Here is a 16,860-nt window from a genome sequence, read left to right on the forward strand (position 1 = left end):
CTATACCCCCCTCCTTTCTCCCTTGCATTGCAAACCCCCAACCCCATATCCCCCCCCCTCCAAAGCCTCTGTGCGCTCACCAGCTTCCCTCCAAGCCGTTCAAGCAGAAGCCTGCGAGAGTCAGAGCTGCATTCTTGGAAGGGGCGGAGGAGGAAATGGCTCCCTCACCCTCCGGGGTCGTGGATGGGGCAGGCGCGGAGCCCTTCAGGACACGGAGGGACTTACCCCGGCCCCCCCCCCAATACCCTTGCAAGGAGCCCCCTTCCTTCGGCCGAGCCCCTCCGGCCGCCAGCAGCAGTGTCCTCCCCCTTGCTGACCATCTGGACCCGTCCCTCCCCTCAATGCATTTTTACCTCCCTGACTTTGCACCGAGAATCAAAAGTCCAGCATCTGGAAACGGGGGATCCGCAGAGTTTGACGTTGGAAAGGGGACATGGACAGGCGCCGGATGCCACTGGAAACGCGATCAGACGCCCGCCCTTGCCCCGCGGTTTCCGGAAACTAGTACCTCCGAGGTACTAGTTTTTAGCCGCGCGTTTTCAGCGGGAAGCCTCGGTTGAGCCACGGGAGCGCTACGCTTCCTAGATGTGCCAGTGAGATCGCGCCCAGAAAATCTGCCTATCTTCCGTCTCTCTAGCGTGGCTAATGTTCTGTGTGACCACAGCCATTATTTCAAAAAACACCCAGGATAATTCTTTACTGCATTTCTATCCTGGCTTTCTTCTGAGGACCTGAACACTGCTTACGCAGGGTACCCAGGAGTTCTCTCATCCAGGCACAGCAAAGCTGCTGCATTATGTGCCTTCAGAGTACAGCCTGGGACTCTTCTTCTTTGCAGACGGTAAATTTTACAGTAAAAACTAGCTCTCATTAAATTGCTTTGAAGAGATAGTATAGATAACAGTTAATTTCACTGCGACTGTCAGGACATATCCCAGACATTATGCTGATTCCTACAGAAAAGGAGGGAAAATTCTAAACTTCGTTCATTTATTATAAGCTGCAGTTTATTTATTTACCTTGTTTGGCATCTTTCCCTTGAGGTCCATAGCAAGCTTCAACATATGGTTATTGGTTTTCCCAGGAAACAGTATTTTTCCTGTGTAAAGTTCATACAATGTACAGCCTACAGACCACATATCTATACCGTAGTCATAGATTTTGCCTATAACTGAAGGAGGAAAACAGTTTCAGAGTTAAAATCACTTATCTAGCAGACACTGAAACTAAAGGTCACTCACATTTCTAGGGTAAGCTAGTAAAAAAAAGAGAAGAGGATAAATTGATTACAGTATCTAGGCCACTCAAGAAAGATGGGCCCTCTAGTTAACGCTAACCATAATTTATTCCCTTCTTGTCCTCAGGAATCTGCTGATGTTGCATGATACTGCACTTGCAGCCTTATGTGCTCTGAAAGATGGTGGGTTGGGAAGTAGAAAGGGATGGCGATTAGGCACAGCAGAAAGTATCTGGTGCAAAAGCATGTAGGTTATACTGCACCATTCACTAGATAGTATATCAAATGGACTTCTCTAACTGTCAATTTAATTACAAGAGGCCAAGTCTTGGTCATCCTATGATCACGCATACGGTCATTCCACACACAACTCCATCATTTGATAAACACAGGGGTGAGCTTATGCAAAGGGAAGGAAGCAATGGTACCAAAGAAGGAAAAGAAGTAGGGACAGCGGCAAGGGCTCAGGGGAAGGAGGCACCGGGGTGTGTGAGATGATGACTGCAAGAGGACAAGAGGAAGCAAGAGCGAAAGGGAAGCTGTGAATGGCACTCACCCTCCCACTCAGCTGTAGCCTGTCTTTACGTTCACATTTCCGTACACATTCCCACCATTTGGCGGGCATCTCACACTAGTTGACTAGATAATTATAAAAATCTAATTAAGCACCAGGAAATGTTATCAGGTATTAAAAAATTCCACCTTTACAATTAAACGTATCTTTATGCATGAATTAAACATTAATATAACTTGAGAACTTAAGAACATGAACAGGCGTTTCGAATTAACTTACTAATTTCAGGGGCACGATAAAATCGACTGACAAGGTATGGAGTGATGTCATTATCAGCCACATGTGAGGCCGATCCAAAGTCACATAGCTTTAGTATGGTTTTAGATTCATTCACCTAAAAAAATAAAGTTATTTTATTTCAAGTCATGAACTACAGCCTCAAGTGTTGGTTCTTAGTATGTATAACATCAACAACACGAAATATTAGTGCTGATTTTTTTCAAGAATTCCAACATATTTGAATGCATTAAGTAAATATTTAACCTTGATTATATTTTTGGGGAAAAAGAATATTGCTTTCAGAGGCAGATTATCTCTCAATACCAGCTGCTCCACAGAAAGAATATGGCTTTCATGACCTGCTTGTGGGCTTCAAAGGAACTCTTTGGGTACCCACAGTTGGAAACCATATGCTGGCCTAGAGGGACCACTTGGTCTGATGCACCGGGGATCTTTTTATGTTTTTAGCATCTTCTTCAAATAGAAATCTCAAAAATACTGGAGTGGATGCAACCATCCTCCAAGTAGCCTCCTTGTAGGAAGAGCCACTTAAGTTGGAGGAAGACTTCAAACTTGAACCAAAAGGAAAGGTGAGGTATAAATACTGTAATAAGCAAATGTATATATAAATGAACTTTGCTCAGAGGAGTAGCAGGAGAGGATAGTTCCAGCCCAATTTCTGGAAAAACTGAGGATTTGACAATCATATTTTTATAGGCATTTGTGTTCTACCTTTTTAATAGAATAAACAGTAATACTGACATTTACTGAGAATGAAAAATTCTAGACTTACTGTCTTAATCCAATTTATTTCCTGAATGGAGTTTTTTAAAAAAAATATATGTCTTGGAGTCCAGATATCCTGGCACAGTAAAGAACCCCTGCCTACTCATCCCCATTCCCTGTAATAGCAAAGTAACTGATGCCAACTAATGGCATCAAAATGGATCCAGCCACAATCATAAAGAAAGCCATAAGAAAGCTACTGAACTTACTTTTCTCAATAGCAGATGAAGGCAGTGGCATGAAATCTCTCTACACAATGCAACTGATCCACATGGTAACCCAGACTCTATATTGTAGTTGCATACTGGATCAGTCATCATACAGTAACTCTTTCTAGTAGCTCAAGACAACAGTCAATGGTTTAATTCAAACATGGTCTGGTGCTATATGAACAAGCCTTTAAGAAGTCTAGGAATCACTCACACAATCCCGCCTCCACTCACATACCATGAGAGGTTTTCAGGTTTTTAGTAAACTGTACTTTGCCAGGAACAAGCCAGTGTCTAGAATCCTAGTTTGCTTCGACATAAATGCAAGCTACAGTTTGCAGAACATCTGGAAAGGACCAGGTCACAATTCACAAGTGGAAGAGGAGGCAAGGAGATACCATGCAAGTGTGCCCCAAGCTTCTTAGATTAGCTGCCAAAAGCCTGGTTTGACATTACAGCCAAACCTTGCCAGCATACAGACCAGCCTTCAGTTAAGCAAATCCTCATTCTGCAGTTCTGAAAATCTAACTTTCTCTTGTGTTTCTGCATCTTTTGATATGTATTATTGTTTTCATATGCACTGATATTTGGGGGGGGGGGTGTAAAGCAGGGCAACTGGGGACATTTAGACACATTACCGTATATTTCTTCAAAAACTCTTTCAAAAATTAAGTATTACTTACCAAAATATTATCTGGTTTTATATCTGCATGCAAGATGTTACATCTTTTTAGAAGTTTTAAGGCTAGAAACAGCTGCTGACTGTAGGATCGTACAGCCTTTATATGGAGACCAACATCCTTTCCATACTTCTTCAGAACCTCTCGCAAATTCATACTTTTAAATGATGAAAACACACAAAAAAAGGAGACAAGAAGGTGGGGGAAACACAAACCAGGGGTCAACATATATTTAAAAAATACAGGCTTAGATTCTCTTAAGCAAAAAAGTTTCATGAGAGGAAGACCTCCTCATGCAGTGGAATCCTAGGAACCAGCACAATACACAGCACTACACATATGACTGTATGAGACATTATTCATTATTTGGGTCACTCAGAATCATGCCCTTTGAACAAGACTGACTTGGGAAAAAATGTATTTTAAACACATTTCAGCCCTCATATTGCTTATAATAGGCCACTGAAAAGAAAAGTTGACTATTGACAGAATCTGTATAAAAATCTAACAGTCTGCATTAAGTTTGCATTAAATCTAGTTTGCATTAAAAACTCTGTGATTGTTTTTCAGCAACTGCACACTTAGCACACACCCAAACAGGACTTCAACTAAAAGATGATTGAATGAACCATACATTTTAAGAATACAAAGCATCATTTCCAACACAGAGAATTTCCTCTGTAATGGCAAAAGAAATGTACAAACGTTCCCACTGAATGTCAGAATCTAACCTTTTCCTACCTGAATAACACATCTCTTGTTTTTAATCTTCTATTTCAGAACTTTAAACCCAAATACAGTAAACTATTATAATAACTTTTAATTCTTCCACTCCATGTGTACATAGAAGTTGATTGTGTGTGTGTAAAATTTAAGTGCTTAAAAAACTCCTGAATCTTCATGTGAACAAATATGTAATAGTACACATTGTGTATGGTGTATTTTTTATTTTTACTACAAATAATCTACTGTGTTGGCCACAATCTTGGCAATATTCTTCTTTAACAGACACTGGAATTATGTTCAGGTTTGAGAGGTAAGCCCACTTATTTTCTTCCAATATACTGTTTCATATTATAGAGACGAGCACTACTTATTCACAAATTTGTTTTATCAAATACAGAAGAACCATTTTTGAAACATTCTGCAAAAGGATAATTTGGGGGAAATAGGCAATACGATGAACAAGATAATTTTGATTATTTTAAAGAATGCTTTAAATCTACTTTTCAAGTCTCACCTGAGTGGTTCAAATACCAGACAGAGATGCTGCTTGTGATAAAAATGCCTGAACAATCGTAAACAGTGAAATTTGTCATCTGGGTCTGCATCGTTGAGTTTCTTCAAGAATTCTAATTCTTTTAGACCAGTTTTCTGCCTGAAAAGAGATTAACTTACTGTAAAAATTCAGCAGCATAAGAGCCTAAAACTATTACATTTTGGGGAAAAGGTAGCAATAACAGCAGTATTAAAGCTAAAAGGATCTACACAGCCTGAAGCTAACGACGAAAACTAGCAGGTGACACAATATTCTGAAGACAAGGTGAAGTAGGAGGAGGCAAAACTGTGGCAATTGAGAATACAGAGATAGAGAGTTATCTTTCCCTACAATTGGCTGGTATGAGCAGTCTCCAACTTGCAATGGTAACTGAAAGCAAGTACAGGACTGGAACTTGCACCATGTTTTGTTAAGACTAGATTCAAGTTCACTAGCTGCCCCTGAGGTATTACTATTAGCCTAGAAGCTGGCTCATTATAACTTATGACATTGAAAAAGCCTTCTTTACTTACATAAGCTCATTGTTCCTGATGATTTTGACAGCGACTTCTTGATTGGCTCTTGCCATATCTCTGGCCCTCACCACATTACTGAAAACTCCTTGCCCAGTGTAACCATATACATTGTAACGTTTATCTAGAACTTCACCAATGTTAACACCTAGAGTAGGAAAAGATTACTGTAGAAGAAATTTGCAGTGTACATAAAAGACAGTGAGAGCATTAATAATGCAAACCTTCCTATATAAAAATAACTATACTGAGCATGGGTCTCCAACACAGGTAACCCGGAAGGTACAGCAGCTCACTAGCTGGTAAAGAGTATCTTGTGCATCCCCTAGAAAAACCAGGGAAAGATCACAAAAAGATCTGCAGTGGGCTTTTAAAAACAGCTTTTATTTCACGTTGTGCTGCTTAGCTGGTAGCTTCATTTTTGATGGTCTTTATTTTGGTGTTCATGCCATACCTCAAGGACAAAAAAAATCTGGTAATACACGATGGGGATGGGGGAAGTAATCTGGGATACTTTCCTTATTCAGAAGTAGCTCTCATTAAAGAAAAGGTTGGTAACCCTGATAAAGGGTATAATTACCTACCAGAGAGTGAATGTCATACAACTGCCTACTGCACTAGGCACAGGTAGAAATTCAAATTCTATTCCACTATGTTCATGATCCTCAGTATGAGAGAGAGAGAGACTATAGGGAAATACACTAAATTTGCATGTTCCACCACCTCTGCCACTAAACAAGTCTTTTTATCTAATTGTATTTTTAAAAAAAATATTTTATTTTGCGTTTAATTCCCATAATACAAGTTTATCCCAAACATCATAACAAAGGAAGGAATAACATTTAAACTAATTTATCAAAGATAACATACAATATGCCCAAATTGGATTAATTTCTAATCTAATTCTGAACACTGCTCCAGAGCATGGAACAAAAAATCCACACAAATGTACAGACAGTGGCAAATGGGAATTTATGAGTAATGTAAGCACACTGGATCCATCTGGCACTTTATGTTATGCTATATTGGACTGACTTTTATTGTATGTTTTAATTTTAAAATTGTTATATTTACATATGTTGTAAACCACCCTGAGCCCTGCTTGGGGGGGAGGGCGGGATAAAAAACTGAATTAAACAAACAAACCTGGGAGAACCTCAAGATTTGTGGACAATTTAAATTCAACAAGAACCAGGAAATAAAAAAATTATAAGATTGGCAGAGTTAGGAAGGAAGGAGAGATATGGATTTTTCTCTCTCCCATGACTCCCCACAGGTCTACCCTTTACAGCAGTCATAGTTGGTGCTCCAAACCTGGAAACAAAACACTTTGCAGTCACCCTACAGGGTTAGAGAGGGTGCCTCCTGGGGAGATCCCAGCTACAAGGTTCTTTTAGAATCTAATTCTTTGGGTTTCAGTTGTATGGAGCATGCTGATGTTTATTTCCATTAAAGACCGGAAGAACGTAAGCTACACAGGAGTCAATTTAAGCTAATAGAAGAATGATATCATCATATGTTATTTCAGTTGTAACTGTTGCTGGTTAATTGACAGCTATACTGTTTTAATGCAATTCCATAGACTTATGCTGTGCTGCAAACTGCTCTGAAAGCCCTACATAATTATTACATGGTCAGAACAAAGTTCAAATTTAAAAATTCTATCACACATTTGCTTTAGGAAATGCCATGATATTAGCATTTTTGTTGGTCTTTATTAGTTTAGTTTAGCAACTGTACTTCAGCAGATAACGTAAAGGAATTGTAGTAGCCACACTCACGGTAATATCCTTCTGCATCAGTCCAGTTATCCCTGAGATTAGGGTTTTCTTTGAAGTCTTTTCCAATGCCAGCAGCCCGAAGGCGTGCACTCTGAAAGAAATAATTTAGTCTTATCCTTCATGTTCAACATAGTTAAATAACTGTTTTTGCTTAATGTTTGGCTGTGGGACTAAAGATCTACAACACAAAATAAAAAGTATCAATTCCACTGTATGTCTAAATACTAATTAAGAAAATCTCCAGTGGTTGCCAAAGCATGTTTTACTGATCAGTGCACTTTAATTCCATTCACAAATGGGGCTTTATCTATGACAAGAAAGAAGATACAACAGGTGTATGTGCGTGTGTGTGAGGAGTCCTGTGCCACAAAGGGAAAAAATGTTTTCAGTCTATTTCTGACAACATACAAAATGCAGATCTCAGACAGTCACAATTTGAATACTTAGGTCAACTGAATACTATTCAGTAATGCTGAAATAACAATTCTTAAGATGGTCAAAAATTACATCCTATAATGGTCAACGTTTCAGAAATCTGTTTAATATCTAACAAATCTCTTATGGCTGCGGTCACACGCAACATTAGCCACGCAAGAGATACGGAAGACAGGCGGAGTTTCCGGGCGCGATCTCACCAGCACATCTGGGGAGCGTAGTGCTTCTGTGGCACAACCGAGGCTTCCTTCCGAAACCGCGCAGCAAAAAACTAGTACCTCGGAGGTACTAGTTTCCGGAAACTGCGGGGCAAGGGCGGGCGTCTGATCGCGTTTCCGGTGGCATCCGGCGCCCGCCCATGTCCCCTTGTGAACAAGGTTTTTTTTTCCCAAAGTCCCCGTGGTTGCGCACATGCACCCAACGGAGCATGCGCATTCGTAGTGAACACAAAAAAAGAAAACTAGTTCGCCGCGCTGCACGCTTCTTCGTTGCGCGCAGGCATGTGTTGTGATCGAAGCCTCTCCGTAACCACAGAAGCTCCACGGTACCTTCACAGAACCTCCTCAGGAGGTATGATCGCTTTACTGCGTGTTAGTTTGCCCCAGGGCAAACAGCCACGCTCCAAAACCGGCCGCCCCCCCCCCCCCCCCGCAGTTTCCTGCCCGTGTGACCGGGGCCAATATATGGTTCTTGCTACTTGGTAATATATAGTTCTTGCTACTTTTTTTTGCAAAAATAAACATTTGATGACTATTATTACAATAATGTATTTTTGTGAAACTACCTACATCAAAATATGCAGCAAACATATCGTCAGATTCTGTGAACATGTCAGGTGCTGTGATTTTCTTCTGAGATGAACCTTTAAAAAAAGTTTACATTATTAATACTTAAAAACAGAATAAATTGAGAACCAAAATGGGTAGTGCAACACATTTCCAGAGACAGAACTTTTTAAAAATCATTTTTGCCTTTCGATATCACCAACTCTGGCTGCAATCCAACCCACAACTATGCCTGTTTAAGATCATAAGATATTATGGAACAAGCATCTGCAACAGAGGTTAACAGAAATAGAAATTTCATTTAGTTTATTATTCCATAGTATTGGGGCTTGCTGCTAATACTAAGCACTTGTGTTCTGCCTACCTTTCACACTTTTTTAGGGATCCTGTAACATTAGCATGTATCAGCCGCCCTGAGCCCGCATTGCGGGGAGGGCGGGGTATAAATCGAATAAAATAAATAAATAAATAAATATCAAGCTTTGCAATGCTACACAGATACACTGCTAGATACACTGCATTGTAAAACCCTCAAATACAAACCTTGAGATAAGAACATAAACCCTCACTACCCTAAAGAGTAATGTTTCTGAAATATGACAGCTTGGACAGTCAGCTTGACAGTGATATGCTCTTATTTTCTGGTTACTCAGCAGGCTAAGTCCAAAAGTGGCCTGATATAATTTAACTAGGCTTCTACAAATGACATAGGAGCTGCGATGGCTCAAGTGGTTAAGATGCTGAACTGCAGGCTGTGGAAGGTCAATAGTTCAGCAGTTCGAGACCCGGGTGCCGCAAGACGGAGTGAGCTCCCGTCTCTAGTTCCAGCTCCTGCCAACCTAGCAGTTCGAAAGCAAGAAATTGCAAGTAGATAAATAGGGACCACGTCGGTGGGAAGGTAACAGCGTTCCGTGCGCCTTGGTTGTTAGTCATGCCGGCCACATGACCACAGAAACGTCTTCGGACAGCGCTGGCTCTTTGGCTTTGAAACAGAGATGAGCACCGCAACCCTAGAGTCGGATTTGACTGGCTTTCGAGCAAGGGAACCTTTACCTTTACAAATGACAAATAATTTACGCAATCTTCCACAGTGCTTTCAAATACAAGGGCATGTACTATTTAATCACAGCTGCCGTGTTCTTGTCACACATTTGACCTTTAGTCATATCACTCTTTCAGAATCTCACAGCAATGCTGCACATCCTTACCATTGTTTTGCTCAACAGACATGAGGTTGTGCTTGGCCTTCACCGAGGCCTCAAAAGTGTCCACATTTTCCCGTTCGTACTCTTTAACATCTGCAGCCACCCGTTCCAGAATGTCATCAGGTGAATTTGAGCGACTGCGAGTACTGCTCTGAGGACTGCTTGGTTCTGACGGCACAGACATGTTACTGTCATCAGCCAAGTACTTGTATTTCTGGGGAAAGAAAAAAACACACACTTTGTCATGTCTTTGACATAAGACAAAAATGAGATTCTCTAAGCTCTAAAATACTACATATCCAATTGCTGCCTAACAAGTCAATTCTTAGAATGCTGGCAGAGGGTTACTGCTGAATCCACTTGCATTAGTCAATGCCAGACTGTAAGCATGCTGCAGGCTGTAATGGTCCAGCATTTAGTATGTGAAGTCTTTCAATGTATCCATTGTCTGCTCCCCTTCACTTTGTAGTTCCTGTCCACACACAGGAATCCATGGTTGGAAGTTTGTGGTGGTAATAAAATGTCAGAAAGTTGAACGATAGCTTCTGGAATCATATGGCTATGCTTTATGGGAACTTTCTGACCCATGTGCTACTTGCTATTCCAGTTCTTTCCTTAAAACAGTACACAGAGATGGGACGAGCAGCCCGATTAACATGGGCAGGACTGTCTTAGCCATCATCCACTCTCCTGTCCCCATTCCCCCTGCACTTTTTGCCCTGTATGACTGGCACTGAGCTCGACACTGATTACTCTTGTCACAGACCACAATGCTTTAATCAGTCATACCTACCCAAATTTCACTGATTTCACATAATCAGGTTTAAAAATGCAGCCTACAAGAGTAACTATTTTAGAACCCATACAGCCGAGGCAAAAGAAAACAATTATCTATCATCTGATACATCAACAGTGGGGCAGAAGGTCAATCATGAACCGACTTTGCAAGCAATTAAAAGCAGTTCTCTGCACCTCTTCCAGTGCTGCTGTAATCACTCTCTTTAAAGCTACCACAGCAGTTTCTGTCCTCTTTTATGAGAAAGGGTTATGCACCTTTGTGCTGGATGCGGAAGTGACAGCACCAGCACCCTTTTCCCATCTTCCTCTCCCTCCTCCACACACACACCCTTGCTCTAGACTGGAAAGGTACATGCTATTGATCTTTTTTCTCTGCCTCAAAGCTTCTGATAGTTTCTTCCAGAAAAAACATACAGATGACTGTGTAGTATTCCCCTGATAGGCAAGCTACAATTCGGGGTGCTAGTGGTAGCCTGCTTTGGAAAAACAGCAGAGGAAGTTTCCCTACCTGAGCACTATAGACAGGCTCTGACTTGCTCTAATTTTTGCACAAGTTGCCAGTTTGTGACTAGCTCCACCCACTACACGGCCATTGCAGAATTGGCTGCACCCACCAAGCCACCACTATGACTGAGGCTCTTGAAAAAACTAAGTAATTCCCAGAAACATGAAATCTGCCCTGCCCCGTTACACAGTTCTTAAAGAATTTAGTTTGTACATACTTTGAAGATAAACAAAGCTACATTCTCCACAGCCACTTACATGGGTACTACTACTAACAACTATTTAAAAAGCACAAAAATATCAACCCATGCAATATTTTTATTAAGATATTTGTAATTTCAAAAGTATTTGACAGGTTTTGACAGTATAAATGGACAGTATAACATGGATGATGATGTTTTTACTATATTTACTGGTGGGGGGAAGAAATCAGACTTCATGAGTGAAGGAGTAAGCACCATCATATACCTGCACAATTGCTTGCCTCTGTAACCTTCTCTGTTCTATAAGAGCTTCTTCATCTTCTTCTTCAACATCAAAGTCTTCAAGGCTATTAAAAATGTAATGTTTGACATGTTCTACTTTAGTCAAGGAATTTATATACAATACTCACTTTTTTTTGCCCCAACATGCCATTGCAGCATCCCACACACTTATTTGTGAAGAAATTAAATTAGTAATCCTTTGTGAATTTTTTCATCAAGTCTCTACATGACAAATTTTAATCTTTCCTAAAATCTGTAAATTGTTTTGTTTTATACTGAAGGGAAATATTAGTCTGAGTTTGCTTAGCTGAACAGGCAAAGTGTAGACACTGAGCCAACTTTTGAGGAATCTGTATGCTAAAGGAAAGCATTGCTCTCCTTTAAAAGCAGCTTAGTATTTAGTTGCAGAGAACAGTCTGAAAAGTGTCAAATGCATCCGCCAAAGGCACAAAGCAAATGAAAAGAACATGAAACTTATGTTTCTGAACCTAATGATTTTAAATATTCATCTCAAGACAGATTCATCTGGGTTAATACAAAGGTTCACCAACAGTTGGCTGAAACCATTAGCTAGCAAGAATGACTTGTCGTATTTCATTAAAATGTCTGGAATTGTTTTCCTAACACAGCATAAGAGATACATATCTTAGTGAGGTGAAACTGTGATTAAAGTCTACCAATTAACACCCATAATCCTAAACAAATTTATTTGGAAATACAGTAAGTGTTATCCAGTGGTTCGTTATTCAGACTACTCTGTTAGCCAGTATCTTACAGTAAGAATCTGGTGGCAGAAGGACCCCTCCTCTGACACTTACCAGTTGCTGTGTGGAGAAGACTGACCCATTGTTTGAGTGGCTCACCATGGCCGCTTTGCTCCATCGCCCAGTTCTGAAACTCCCACAGAAGGCAAGTGACAAGCTGGGCCTTTTGTAGGCACCCTGTTTGCAGTGAGGGTGGCTGCAAACTCAGCACTGGTGGACAACGATGAGACCGGCTAAGCAGTAGCCAAGCCAGCCCAAGATGAACAGGAAAACAGAACACCATCATCACCCCTGCCCAGCATTAGCACTTGAAAGGAGAGAAAGTCCACTGCTCACTGCAGCCAATGTGATCCCTTGCTTGGTGCTGAAGCTTGCACTGAGGGCAGCCGCAAATTTGGTGCCCTTTAGGTTTAGCATAGGAAAAGGAGTACGACAAGGATGTATATTGTCACCTTACTTATTTAATATATATGCAGAGTACATCATGCGAAATGCTGGCCTGGATGAATCACAAGCGGGAATTAAGATTGCTGGGGAAAAGATCAACAATCTCAGATATGCAGATGATACCACTCTAATGGCAGAAAGTGAAGAGGACCCTAAGAGCCTCTTACTCAGGGTAAAAGAGGAGAGCGCAAAAGAAGAGGGCTTGAAACTCAACATCAAAAAAACTAAGATCATGGCATCCGGCCCCATCACTCCTTGGCAAACAGAAGGGGAAGTCGTGGAAGTAGTGACAGACTTCACGTTCCTGGGATCCCAGATCACCGCAGACTATGACAGCAGCCATGAAATTAAAAGACGCCTGCTCCTTGGGAGGAAAGCGATGGCGAACCTAAACAGCATGATAAAAAGTAGAGACATCACCCCACCAACAAAAGTCTGCATAATCAAAGCAATGGTATTCCCAGTAGTCATGTATGGCTGCGAGAGTTGGACTATAAGGAAGGCCGAGCGCCGAAGAATAGATTCTTTTGAACTATGGAGCTGGAGAAGACTCTTGAGAGTCCCTTGGACTGCAAGAAGATCAGATCAGTCAATCCTAAAAGCAATCAACCCTGACTGTTTCCTGGAAGGCCAGATAATGAAACTGAAGCTCAAATACTTTGGCCACCAAATGAGAAGGGAGCACTCACTGTAGAAGACCCTGATGCTGGGAAAGATTGAAGGTCAAAGAAGATGGGGACGGCAAAGGATGAGATGGTTAGACAGCGTCATAGATGCAACGAACATGAAATTGAGCCAACTTCAGAGGATGGCGGAAGACAGGAAGGCCTGGTGTGATCTGGTCCATGGGGTCGCGAAGAGTTGGACTCGACTGTGCGACTGAACAACAACAACAAGGACAACAAAGACAACAGGACTGGCAGCAGCCTAGCCAGCCCTAGCACAGCACTCTAGGCAATATCTCTGTCAACGTCTTCAGCCTAAAGGAGGAACTAAGCAAAGCCCAGCAAGCTGTGCCGCCTCACACAATACACTATCAACAAGCAAAGGACAGAAAATGTGTTATGTTGACAGTAACCTAGAAACTGGACATAATTAGGTGCCTAGAGATATATACAGGAGAAAGATGTAGCTGACTGATGCATAAGTCTGGTTGTCAGCTATCTATAAGATTAAGCTTTATGGCCCAGCGCTATATTAAGCTCTATCACCCAGCACACCTGATTAACCAGTAACCCCTGTTCCCCAAGATAACCAAGCTTTTACTGTATTTCAGAGATTTCAGTTACATTGACTTCTAAATCAGTGTTAGGAACATGACCAAAAATTCCTAGTTTAAAGAAATAAGCCAGCAGGGGCCAGGATCCAAAACAAAAGTTCCATGAACACACAAACACTTGAAAGTTCCAAGAACCCACAAATCACAGCCCCTTGAAGAGACCCTGTCAAGGAAACTGAGTTTGTTAGAAGGGTAAGAGAACTGTTTTCTCCTCCTTCTAGGATTCCTGCTAAAAGCTGGATCTTCAAGGGAAGAAGAAAAAGAAGAGAAGCTTTTTATACCCCACTTTTCTCTACCTTAAGGAGTCTCAAAGCAGTTTACAATCACATTCGCTTCCCCACAACAGGCACCTTGTGGGGTAGGTGGGGCTGAGAGAGTTCTGAGAGAACTGTGACGAGCCCAAGGCTCCCCTCAACAGGCTTCATGTGGAGAAGGAGTGGGGAATCAAACCTGGTTCTTCAGATTAAACTCTGCTGCACTTAACCACTACACCACACTGGCTCTCAGTGTCCTCTATGGTTGCTACTGCAAATGAAACTGACATCTTAACTCTGGGAACTTCTTGTTTGCTAACATCTGGTTAGTTTGTTTTTTAATCACCTGCATAGATTACGGTTAGTTTGTTTTTTAATCACCTGCATAGATTACTGTTAATTTGTGGAGGGACAGCCACCAATTTGGGATTTTTTTCTTAAAATCTGGATTTTTCCCTATAAACATTTGGGTTTCCACGGATTCCTAGAACTTGATACTTTGGATAGATTTTGCTATCTGTTTAGGGGCCAACACTTCAAAATTAGACACAAATATTAACACTTGCCTCCCATATGAAAATACTGCTGGGTTTGAGAAATAATACTTCAATTAATTACATTTATCTGCTTATAGGACTGTACTTTTTTGAGACATCACCAAGTTAAATATTTAAATTCAAATCATACTTTTCATCTGATGAGGATTCTTGCTCAACTTTCATTCCTTCAGAAAGACTTCCTTTAAATTTATCTTCTATTTTGCTCCTGCTCCTCCGTCTATGGCCACCCCGTGACCTGGATCTTCTCCTAAGACGAGATCTACTACGTCGACCTCTATCTCTGCAAAGTGTGAAACAATATTTGAAAAGAATATTTGAAAATATTATCTTTTATATGAACTGACATACTGTATGATGGTATTATATTAAAATATTTATCTGTTCCATCTTGGGATAAAAAATGTTCAGCATAGGGCTTACCTGTCGCTAGCATAACAGCTATTATATAAAACACTAAAGAGCAACAAGACAGAACCCCTATAATGGATGCTAATATGCAACAGCCAACAGAAGCCTAAGATAAGGAACTGGCCTAATGCAGTGGTCTTCAACACATGGGTTAGGACCCTCAAGTGGGTCCACCTGTAGGACTGCAAGTCTCTATAGGGCTGTCTTTTCTGTTTTATGGCAGGGTAGACTCCTAACATGGAGCTGCAGTGGCTCAAGTGGTTAAGACGCTGAACTGCAGGCTGTGGAAGGTCAGTAGTTCAGCAGTTCAAGACCCGGGTGCCACATGATGGAGTGCGCTCCCGTCTCTAGTTCCAGCTCCTGCCAACCTAGCAGTTCGAAAGCAAGAAATTGCAAGTAGATAAATAGGTACCACTTCAGTGGGAAGGTAACAGCGTTCCGTGCGCCTTGGTGTTTAGTCAGGCCGGCCACATGACCACGGAAACGTCTTCGGACAGCGCTGGCTCTTCGGCTTGGAAACGGAGATGAGCACCGCAACCCTAGAGTTGGATTCGACTGGCTTTTGAGCAAGGGAACCTTTACCTTTACCTTTTTAGACTCCTAACACAATCACAGATAAAGCAAGGGAACCCAGCTCCCTCTCTGCCCTTTCACACACAGAGAAGAACAACAGAACAGTGAGAAAAGGTCACTCAACAGCAAAGAGAATTCACTTTTAGCACAAGCAAGTTCAGAGACCATCCTCACTTCCCCACAAAAGCTCCCCCTTTGTATGGCCATTCCTTGCCCCCACCGGTCAGTTGTCCAATACTCCATGTGTCCTTCCAGGACAGAATCTCCCATAACTCTGGCTCCTGCTCTTCCTGTCACATGAATGTGTGTGTAAAGTGCTGTCAAGTTGCAGCTGATTTATAGCAACCCCAAAGGGGTTTCAAAGCAATTGAGAAGCAGAGGTGGCTTGCCAATGCCTTCCTCTGCAGGGTCTTCTTTGGTGGTCCCCTACCCAAGCACCAACCTTGCTTAGCTTCCAAGACCTGACGAGACTGGGCTATACTACACCATTCCACATCCCCTCCTGTCATGTTTGCATCTCAGTAAGTCTCATGCTATTGTCTGGGTGCTAAAGATGGGCCTTGAAAATTTGAAGGCTGTGTAATTTTGAGGAAAAGGAAAAACTGCTTAAAAATATTATTAGATGATATACAATGTTTATTTGTACCTACACAATCTTGTACAATGAGGATAGTACACATACCTCCTCCGAGGAGATCTACTACGCCTTCTTGGAGACCGGCTACGGCGAAGAGGTGAACGAGATCTTCGCCGAATGGGAGATCTGGATCTTCTTCTGGATGGGGACCACCTAGGTGGGCTGGCATCTTTTGATCTCTCACGTCTAGAGAGGATATCATCTCTAGTTCGCGTTCTTGAGATTGGGAGAAGAAATATGGTAAAAATAAACAATATACAGAAAGTTCCCTTGAAACCTTACCCAGAAACTAAAAAAAGAAATGTATCACATGGATTTACCCAATTAAAACATATTACAGAACTGCTAGTCTTTGCTTCCTAGTTACAGAAATATGTGCCTTGTTTATTAATACCTTAGCAGGTACAGAAATATAACTGCAAGACTTCACTTTTAATGGAGCCTAAGAT

At 41.4% G+C, this 16,860-nt stretch overlaps 1 protein-coding gene across 3 annotated transcripts in view; it reads right to left on the reverse strand.

Annotated features, from left to right (window-relative positions):
- PRPF4B (pre-mRNA processing factor 4B) overlaps positions 1–16,860 on the reverse strand; it is a 33,955-nt gene that overhangs the window by 6,134 nt on the left and 10,961 nt on the right. For all 3 annotated transcript variants that reach the window (XM_015427188.1, XM_015427187.1, XM_015427186.1), the window contains exons 3-13: positions 16,457–16,627; positions 14,921–15,073; positions 11,473–11,554; positions 9,706–9,916; positions 8,501–8,574; positions 7,278–7,368; positions 5,497–5,644; positions 4,946–5,083; positions 3,709–3,862; positions 2,031–2,145; positions 1,020–1,171 (exon numbers count right to left, since the gene is read on the reverse strand). In XM_015427188.1, coding sequence (XP_015282674.1) covers positions 1,020–1,171; positions 2,031–2,145; positions 3,709–3,862; positions 4,946–5,083; positions 5,497–5,644; positions 7,278–7,368; positions 8,501–8,574; positions 9,706–9,916; positions 11,473–11,554; positions 14,921–15,073; positions 16,457–16,627 — 1,489 coding nt within the window. The remainder of the gene's footprint in view (positions 1–1,019; positions 1,172–2,030; positions 2,146–3,708; positions 3,863–4,945; positions 5,084–5,496; positions 5,645–7,277; positions 7,369–8,500; positions 8,575–9,705; positions 9,917–11,472; positions 11,555–14,920; positions 15,074–16,456; positions 16,628–16,860) is intronic.

Source organism: Gekko japonicus, unplaced genomic scaffold, assembly GCF_001447785.1.
Source record: "Gekko japonicus isolate JY-2015 unplaced genomic scaffold, Gekko_japonicus_V1.1 scaffold812, whole genome shotgun sequence".
Lineage (NCBI taxonomy): Eukaryota > Metazoa > Chordata > Lepidosauria > Squamata > Gekkonidae > Gekko > Gekko japonicus.